General features: G+C 45.3%; 1 protein-coding gene across 4 annotated transcripts in view; it reads left to right on the forward strand.

Annotated features, from left to right (window-relative positions):
- LOC110477866 (glutamate receptor ionotropic, kainate 1) overlaps positions 1-7205 on the forward strand; it is a 103449-nt gene extending 96244 nt beyond the window's left edge. For 2 of the 4 annotated variants that reach the window (XM_021544025.1, XM_021544027.1), the window contains 2 exons: positions 1655-1820; positions 6786-6894. In XM_021544025.1, the coding sequence (XP_021399700.1) occupies positions 1655-1804 (150 nt within the window). In that variant the 3' untranslated portion in view covers positions 1805-1820; positions 6786-6894. Of the gene's footprint in view, positions 1-1654; positions 1821-6785 lie in introns of all 4 variants that reach the window. The other 2 variants (XM_021544024.3, XM_021544026.3) reach the window with 1 other exon arrangement.
- Positions 7206-9680: the final 2475 nt, after the last annotated feature.

Genomic DNA, 9680 nt, shown 5'->3' on the forward strand with positions numbered 1-9680 from the left:
ATGGCATTATCACAGCCACTTGAGTAACAAAGGGAAGCAAATCCCAAGAGTAATTTTCCTCTTGCTCTAGAAAGCATCTTTTTTCAGAGCCACAGGTTTATCAGTTGTGCTGAAGGATGCACTTCAAAGCAGGGAGGTCTACTGAGAGGTGATGGAGGCCACTGTAATGTAAGATTATGGAGCCAAAGAAATTCTGCTTATAGCTCCACTGACTTGTAATGAGCAGTGTAAAAGGGCAGAGGAAAACAAAGGAAATGCTGTGTGTAAATCACACCTTGGGCATTAGAGTGGTTTGTGAGAAGGGATCAATCCTTAAAACCAAGTGTAAACACCCCTTTAGAGACCCACCAGCGCTGTTAAAGCAGCAGGGCTGAGCAGGACCTTGGAGACTGTTCCTAAGCTGTTATTCAGCCCCTCCTGCCTGGGGCAGTTTGTTCTGCCTCTGTCCTGGATCCTGCTGTGGCCCTGTTTGGCTCCTGTTCTCTCCAGCAGGACATTCCCGAGGAACAAAGGGACCTCACCCTGCAGGACCAGGGGGTGACTCTGAATCCACAAATGTCCTCATTTCCTCACTCTAGGCTCCCAGACACGAGGCACCCACCTTGAAGCGGGTTAAGTTCTCTTTGCACTTTCAGGTGGGAAAGGTTGGAGCTTTTCCATGAGGGATTCCTCTTCCCCATCCAAAGTATTATCTTACAAGGGTGGTGACATAAATGCCAGGAATAGCTGTTGAGACAAAGACCCTCCCTGAGGGCAGCAGGGATTCATGGGAGGAGAACAGAACATTTTGAGCTCACTCTGGGAGGTGCACTTTGCATTAAAAGCCATGCCACTGTCTGCAAAGAATAGATGCAGCTCATGGAGCAACCCCAGGACATGCCAATCAAAGGGTCCCTGGTTTGGGATAAGGTAGAGATAAAGGATTCATGTGTTTGCACATATTGCAGCTTTCTAATAAGTACTTTAGCCCATTTTAGCACAAAATGCATAAAAAATGTATTGGTGTCTTTGTTTTGTTCATGTCTCAGGAGATCATTTATTTAAATACATTTTGGAGAACAGTTGCAGCTAATTAAAATATTTAGCATAATTAAAATGTTTCGTTTAAGTGCTAACATGGTGCACAATATCCTGGAAACTTTGCAGGAGTCTGTGCAAGGCAATGCCTCCCTGGAGGAAGGGCTAAAGCAGACGTAAAGCTTTAGGCCAGGGGTGTTAATTTACTAAGCAATAAGTGGGGTGCATAACACACGTGTGCACACCCCCCATTTCTGCATCTGCACTGCTGCCACTCAGCACGGTGTTGCTTAATAACTAGAATCATCAAGTGAGTTAATGTGGCACATCCTGCTTCTTTTCCAGAAGCAATTTCACTGAGAGCACAACACCAACGATTCCAGTGTTTCTCTCTGGTTTCTCTGGGATTGTTTTCTCTTTTCCCTGGTGAGATAAACAGCTTAGATGGGAAATGCTGTGCAGGGTGTGTTATCACTATGATAGTCTAAAGCATTGTTGAATACAGCCTGTGACTTTTCTGTTCCCATGAGTGGAGTGTCTTTTGATTTAAATGGCTTTTGAATCATTCGCATGCTTGTTTTCAGTTTTGCTTCGTTCATTTATTTACTTTCTCCATTTCTCTTCTCTTGCATGCAAGGCCTTTTGTTTCTTTTATGGACTGCAGTGTAAGCAACCCCACCCGTCCAACTCCACCTCGGGCACCACCTTATCCACGGAGTTAGACTGTGGCAAGTTAATCCGGGAGGAGCGAGGGATCCGAGCACAGCCCTCGATCCACACGGTGTAGTCAGGAGAGGACCAAGGTGTGTTGGGGACAGCATCACACCCCGGCAGGGCGCCCTGCCTGGGGTTAACAGGGGATAAACTGATGTAGGTTAAATTGCCAAAGCCCCCGAAATCCAAAATCCAAAATCCAGGCAGTTTAAATATGTGTCACAGGATATAATTACACCATCAGCAAGGAGCTCAGCAGAGCTGGTAGCCTTTCAGAATTATCACAGCCTCTCATGTGCAATTGTTGCCTTGTCATTTCCTGGGGTAATTCACCTGCTTCAGGTAAGAAAAATTATTTACCTCCTTTTCATCTCCTCCCCAACCCGAGCTGAACAGTGGAAGTTACTGAAAGCAGGGAGAAACATCCAGCTTGGTCTTGGCTGCAAGTGGGCCAGCCAGCTCTTAGTTCAGAATCTCCCAAACACCTGCAGGGCTCCATTAACTCCTGAACCCCTGTAACCAGCAGCCAGAGATGTTGAGTTGGCATCTCTTATTCCCTGTGTCAATATTTAATTAATTTTAATTACACCATTTAAAATGCATTACTCAAAGCCTGCAAGTAACTATCATAGCACAAAATCAGACCCATCAGTTAAATTTTATGCCATGTAACCATTAAGGACATATTCAACAGGAGCACCCTCAGGCAACACCCACACAGACCATTAAAAGGGCAACTCCGTTGTCTTGTTTGAGCAATTCACAAGGTTCATTTGTAACAGAGAAACTCCTTTGTGGGAAAGTTGGGTATCAGTTTATCCCAGACAGCAAAGCACTGGCATTGCTTTGCATATTGCACCCTGGTGGCATGTTTTGTGTAGGAGGCTGGCACTGGATGTGTTTACACCCTGGTTGGACAACACTTGGATTTCTTCCAGCCCTCAGCCAGTCAGGGGCTAACAGGGAAGGGGACAATGGACTGGATGTGGGTTTGCCACCAAAAAACATATGTCAACAATCTGAGATGCACAAAGTTCACAGAAATGCCAGCTTAAAGGATGTCATGAACTGTGGCAAACCCCAGTGTTCCCAAACCCTCTTACCTGTATTCCATTGTATCCAGATTCCCATCAGTCTCACCAGCTCGTCTCCATCCCCTCAGCCCTATTTTATGTTTTCCTGCCCAGTGGAGCTCCTGCTCATCAGACAAATTACTGCTCTGTTTTCCTGAGGCCATTTCTGCCCTCTGCTGCAGTCAGGGACCTTGCTGGAGAGGATTCCTTCACACCCAAAGTGCTCCCCCTTGAATGGTTCCTGTGTACCTGGCTCCTGAGGACAGCCAGAGCAAGCAGTGCCCCGTGATCTCCTGTTACCCCTGTCCCCGTGTTGATGCTGCTGGCAGCAGGCTGGAGTGCTTTGTGACAAAGCTGTGCTGCTCACAGCTTGGCTGCTCCAATTCTTCCCTGCCCATCTGGGGGTGGGAGTTTGTGCTGCACTCCAGATGCTACAAGAAATTGTCTTGCTCAGAATGGTCTCTTAACTTGTTTGAATAGGGCCCTGAAAGCTCTGGCTCTCCATAAAATGCTCCTTTTTGCCAGCAAAGACCTGAATTAGGTCCTCTGAATACCTGATTTAAGAAAATACTTTTTATTTGCAGCTTCCCAGTAGAAGAGACTTAAAACTAATTCAATTCAGCTCCTCTCAACTCTCAGAGGAGAAGGAAGATGCCTAATGTGTTTATGTCCAGCATTGCTCCACGCAAGAAATCCTCTGGGTTGCAGCTTGGATCGGTTTTGTAATTGTTCCTTAGATTAGTGCCGGATCCAGAGAGTTTCTGTCACTTGCTGAGTAAACATTTTCCCAGCTCTCAGTCCCACAGCCCCACTGGCAGGGACAGCCATCGTTCCCTGGGTTTAGCTGTCCCACAGACAGCTCCACAGGCTGGCAGCAGTTCCCCAGGGGAATACCAAAGCAGCTCCTGCTATCCCTGACAGAGACTCATCCCTACCTACAAAAACATTTATCAAAAATCATCACTGGTGCCCAGGTGATGTGGGAGAACAGCAAGCAGCTTTTCTGATTGTTCTTGTGAACAGAGCTCAAAGGAACAGTTTTTGTAAGTGGGGAAGAGTTAAATTAATCCCTGGATTACTATCACACTGTTTTGACAGACACTGTTCAATAGACGCTGGCAGGTTAAAGGAGCTAGTTTGGGGATCTCCTCATGCCATCAGAATATGCCTCTCTTCATGCCATCTGTGTGACAGAATACTCACACAGATCCTCAGTGTGCCCCAGCAGCAGTTTGCTCATGAAAATAAATTAATTTGGATATTTTTCCTTCTGTGCAAAATTAAATCAAGTTCCTTTCAGCACAAGACACAGGTCAGTGTCCCAGCTGATTCCTGCACTTCCTCCTCTGTCCCTTAGATGCTCAGGAGTTCTTCCAGAATGAAATCTGCCCCACATCCTTCGATTTTCACAGTTCCTATTACTTCAACAACACACTGGGCTTTGAGTGGCTTCTTTATTGTTATTTGGTTAGTTTTTCAAGGTATTAATAAAATGCATTGTCTTCAGTAGTAGCCCAGCAGCAGAAGCAACAGCTTGATAAATCCTGACCACAACTATTTTTTCCATTGTTTCTACTTTATGTTATTTATTTGCTTGTTTTTTAATTCTGAATCTGTAATTCTCCTAAAGCTTAGCACAGACTTCTGCATGGGAGTGCAAGGAAGGATTTGGGAGCTTCATGACTAAGCTTTAGCAGCTGCTGAAATGACCAAAGGGCGCAGAGAAAGAGTCCCACATCACACAGAGAGCAGAACCTAGTCTGTTTTTAAAGGATGACATTTCCTTTTCCTTTTACATGCCATTGCTGGCAGCATTTTGACACTGCCAGAATGAGAAACTTAAGCTGGCTGAAAGCAAAATGTTAAATTCCTTATTAAGTTGTAAAAGGGATTGATCTGTGCCATTCTGCTCTTGCTCTGGGCAGACCTCAGCAGTGGACTGACCAGCATGGGAAAAGAAGGGGTTTTAAAGCAATCCTTTCAGTCTGGCCACCTGAATACAAGACAAAAAGACAGTATATCACCCTTTTTAATTGAATTTTAATGTCAACATCCCCTTTTTGAAGGCTGCTTTGTAGGTGCTGCTCAGAGGGCTTGGGCTCAGAGGTCTTGGGCTTCCCCGTGGGGTTTGTTCCTTGTCCATGGCTTTCCTATAAACCTCACACCATTCTGGCTGAGGGTGTGTTCACTCTGCACTACTTTACCTAAGAATAACTTGGAGTCTTCTTGATAATAATTATTTTAAAATTCAAAGCACTTTGAAGTGGAGCCACTGGGCACTCCACAGACCAGATATTATAAACCTCCCAGCAATATATTCTGTGTATGTGTCTGCAGATGCAAAATGAACTTCACAGGGCTGTTTTGTGGAGATGAATGTGAAGGGCGTTGTGGTTATTGCACAGTCTGAGTAATAGAAATCCTGTTGGAAAATTAAAGTACCAGCCTTATTAACAAGGCACACTTTCACCTGCAGAAATCCTCCCTGCCTGCACTCTGCAGAGAGTAATGGCTGGGATTAAATACAACACATTAGGAGGTTAGTGAGAAACACAGGGAAAGAAAATATAAGTAAGACTGATCAATCCTACAAAGGATTAATAGGGTCCTGTCTCTAGTTACCATGGAGTTCTGGATTCACTTTGTAATCCAGATTTTAAAAACTCAGTTAAAGCTGAGACCACAGAGAGCAGCAACCCAGGCCAAGCCAGCCACTCAGAGCCTTTGGGTTCACTCATCTGGGGATCAGAGGTGCTGCTCTCCAGAAAAGCTTGGAGCGATGCAGGAAGGGTGTCCCGAGGATACTGGCTCCTCCTGCTGCTCCAGGGGAAAGGAGCGCCGGGATCCCTGGCTTATCTCAACAAAGGGAAGGTATTTAAATGGTAATTGCAGAGCAGAGGCCTGTCCACCACAGCTGTCATTTCACAGGACAGCATGCACTGCCCTGGCTGCGCCCATTGACTCCGGGCAGTGACACTGATTAACAGGAGTTTAATTGACCTTGGAACCGTAGATGAACAAAAATACAGCACCTCAGAGAAGGAGAATATTGAGCTATGAATCTGACACGGTCTGGGATCTCAGGCTGTGTGCAGCCCAGCCCATGCGGACAAGGTGGCACACACAGGACATGACATTCACACCCACATCAGTCACACACTTCACTCAGCTTGGTGAAGGCTTAAAGCTTTGTTTTTCCCTGCTGCCATCACTTGATTTTATATATCAATAATCTGTTAATGTATATTTGCACAGAACAATTGTTGTGGAATTTTTTTGCAAAGCCAGATACTTCCACTTAAAAGCTACTTGTGTTTCTTTGTTATATGTAATTATTCCAGCTGTGGATTTTAAAATATGTTTCCACTTACCCCAAATGTCTTTGTTCATGTTGTGATGGTGGGAAGAATGAAGATCTCCTCTTTCTTTCCAATCCTTTCAGCTCCCTTATTTTTGTGGTAATTATCTCCTTTCTTCACCACACAATATTTGAAAAGATTCCTTCCAAAGAAAAGAAGATTGAGGCTTGTGCTATATTTGAGAAATGTCTGTTCATTTCATGAAGGAAAAATAGCTAAACCACAAAGAAATCTTAAAAAACCTCTTCTTTGTCTTCTCCAGCATGCTTATTGTGACTAAAGTATATGGTGTTTAAAACGAGATCTTTTCTTTTGTAAGGTCAGGGACAACTAAGAAAGGGTAAGTTTTGTGACACGAAGCCACCAAAACATGGCAAAGGCGCCTGTGGGGTATTTCAGAAATACAAACATCTTTTTTAGTGGAGCTGAAGTTAAATGAGAGTCACTGAAAGATGAGCTAGGGAAAACACCCTGCTGTGTGCAGTCACCTGTTGTGTGCAGGGATTTATTCCCAGCCAGATCTCCTGAGGAGCTTGCCAAGCCCCATGAGGGTGCAGGCTGAGCTCCAGCTGGGCTCTCTGTCCACGGCAGGATTGTTTAATGCCATCCCCTCTGCCCGCAGTGTCTGTCTTTCAACGCCATCATGGAGGAGCTGGGAATTTCCCTCAAGCACCAGAAGAAGCTGAAGAAGAGGTCGAGGATGAAGGGGAAATCATCCTTCCCAAGCATCCTGACATGCCAGCAGCGGCGCATGCCAAGGAAGGAGACCATGACATGAGCGGGCAGGGGCAGCAGGACAGAGCCACCCTGCCCCAGGGGACACAAACTCCTGCTCCTCAGAGGCTCTCTGTGGTTTCTTTTTTTAATCTAGAGGTACAGCAGCTGAAATTCTCCTACTGATCCTCCAGCAGGTGTCTGGCTCTTCCTCTGGGCTGGATTTCTCTACTCACCTGATCTGCATCTCTGTCCCCTCCCTGTGCATCGCTGTATGTGCTTTCTAAATAAATAAATAAACAACTGACAGGGTTCTTTTTTCCTAGAATATGGGAGTGAAACTTTTCTTTTCCCTTCTGAAGCAAAGATTGCAGCTCTGCTGAGCACAGTTGTTTAGGAACCAGGCCCCAGACACCAAAGTGAAAATCCACACTATTAATCCATAAACTGTGGGTATGGAAATGGATAAAGTACAAGGGTACCCAACGACAAGGCTTTTTCATTTTGTCTGCTACTGTAAGGAGCACTCTGCAGGCTCTTTTCTGTGAGAAACTTGCTTTCCACCATCTTTTCCCTTCTCCATTTATTTTAAAACATGATTAATTTGTAATCGCATAGCACCGAGTGATACCATCAGCAGGTGCTGGTATTTAAAAAGAAAAATCAAAATCTCCAAGGAGTGACCAGTGAGCAACACTGACACAGCCACACTGCCATGTCCTGAAGATCCTGATGCCAGTAGAACAGTTCTTGATTTGGAAATTAAAATCTCTGAGAAATGAGGGCTGAAAATGTTCAGTTTATAACAATGTTATAACAATGACCACCAAGATAACAGATGATCTGACCTGGATTGAGTGACCCCTCTGTGGTGCAGGCAGGGAGAATTTCAGCCTGGGTTTATGGACATCAAAGGTTTATTAAGGACCCCTTCCTTCACCTATGGAGGGTCGAGTTTTTAAAGAAGAAAATTCATCAGATTAACAAGGCCTAGCTTTGACAGAATCATATTAGTTCCTGTTCATTTCCTCCACTTGCTTAAAAAACAGTTACTTCATGCAAGTGTTTGTAAGGCAATGCAAAATTCCCTGGATTCTTCTTTTCCTTCCTCTGAAAACAGGAATTATTTGTTGCTGTTTTCCAGCATTTCCTCTGGATGGTGTCTGCCCTCCAGGAGGTTTGGGGCAGTGGGGCAGAAGAGAGCAGGGTGTTTTCTGGGTGCCTCCCCAGTGTGAAGCTGGAACCTCAATGCCTACTTTGAGCAGCTCAGTCTGCTGCAGAGGTTGGGCTGGAGAGCAGGAATTACAGCAGGCAGCCCCTGGCTGTGAGAGTTCACAGAGGATCCTACAATGGGCAGCTTCTTTTATTTGTGTCATCATCACCCCACAAACAGACCTTTCAGACCCCCTGCATCACTGTACTGGTAGAAAAGCAGGTTATTATTTAAATAATGATTGAAAAGCAGGTTACTATTTAAATAATGATTGAAAAGCAGATTATTTTCCAGTGGGTGTAACTCTATTGCTGTGCTGTCCATGGCCCTCAGCTAAGGTATTTTTAAATTACTTGGTAAAAAGTGATAAAAGATTTATGGTCAAGCCTTTTTTTTTTTTTTTTTTTTTTTCTTCCTGTGGTTTAGACCTTGAGATTAAAGAATTCCAAATTCTGTTTTTAAAAAATCTGCTCATGTTTGCCTGAAAGTAAGAGACAGCACTTTGGTTAATTTTTGCAGTGGTACCTGTGGAGGTAGGAGCAGATATGACTGCAGTGACCTTCTCCCTGTATCCCAACAAGTCCCATTTCCCTGCCTTTTTCCCTGCACTGCAGCAGAGAAGCCTGGTTAGAGATCAGGAAAGCCAGTGTCCTCATTGGGCTGATAGGACAAGGGGAAATGAACTTCCCACTGCCAGAGGGCAGGGTTAGGTGGGATATTTGGAAGGAACTCCTCCCTGTGAGGGTGGGGAGGCCCTAGCACAGGGTCCCTGGAAGTGTCCGGGGTTTGGAGCTGCCTGGTCTTTTTCCTTCCAATACAGCAGCATCTTTTGAGAAGGCAACACCTTAAATGTCCAGAGAGAGAAAAGTAGGCTGCCTAACAAGTGCACAGACAGAAATACTGCTACCGAGGTTCTCCTAAAGCACAAGCCCTTGTGCAGGTCAGCAGGTTTGTGCTCTTCTAATTGCCAGAGCAGTCATTTTTAACGGGCAACCAGCTCCAAAGGAAAAGGAAGGCTTGGGCTCTGAACGAGTGTTTAGCAGTTAATCTCTCTAATCACAAGGGCTCCCAACTGCTAATCCAGCATTTTTCTATCCAGCAGGGATTGCCCTGCTCAGTCAGACTTCCTGGAGATGAACACCCTGCTCTGAGGTACAGGGATGGCCCGGCAGCTGCATCCTGCAAACCCTGCCACGGATCCCACTGGGGCTGCCCCTCATCTCTCACAGACACCCACGCACTCCTGAACCTGCCCCTCTGCAAGGACAGCAGAATTCAGAGGCTCTGCTGCTGCAGAAGCACAAGGACCGAGTTGCACCTGTTTGACACAGGCTCCTCTTGTCATGGGATGCCACTGTAGGAAGTCCCCATCAAGGACAGCTCTGTCAGACACACTTGCTTCCTGCTTCCCTTTCAGAATGAGCAGAAAATTACTTCTCTTTAAAAAATTCAACCCCAGGTTCATGATTGATTAAATAATCTTTCCCTGCTGATTAAATCACTCTGAACATCCCTAGGGGATGCTCTGAGGCTGGAGGAAGCTTTTTCCAGCATGTTGTCACAGTCCCCACTTTTCCCAAATTATCACCT

The sequence above is a fragment of the Lonchura striata genome, chromosome 2 (assembly GCF_046129695.1).
Source record: "Lonchura striata isolate bLonStr1 chromosome 2, bLonStr1.mat, whole genome shotgun sequence".
In the NCBI taxonomy this organism is placed as follows: domain Eukaryota; kingdom Metazoa; phylum Chordata; class Aves; order Passeriformes; family Estrildidae; genus Lonchura; species Lonchura striata.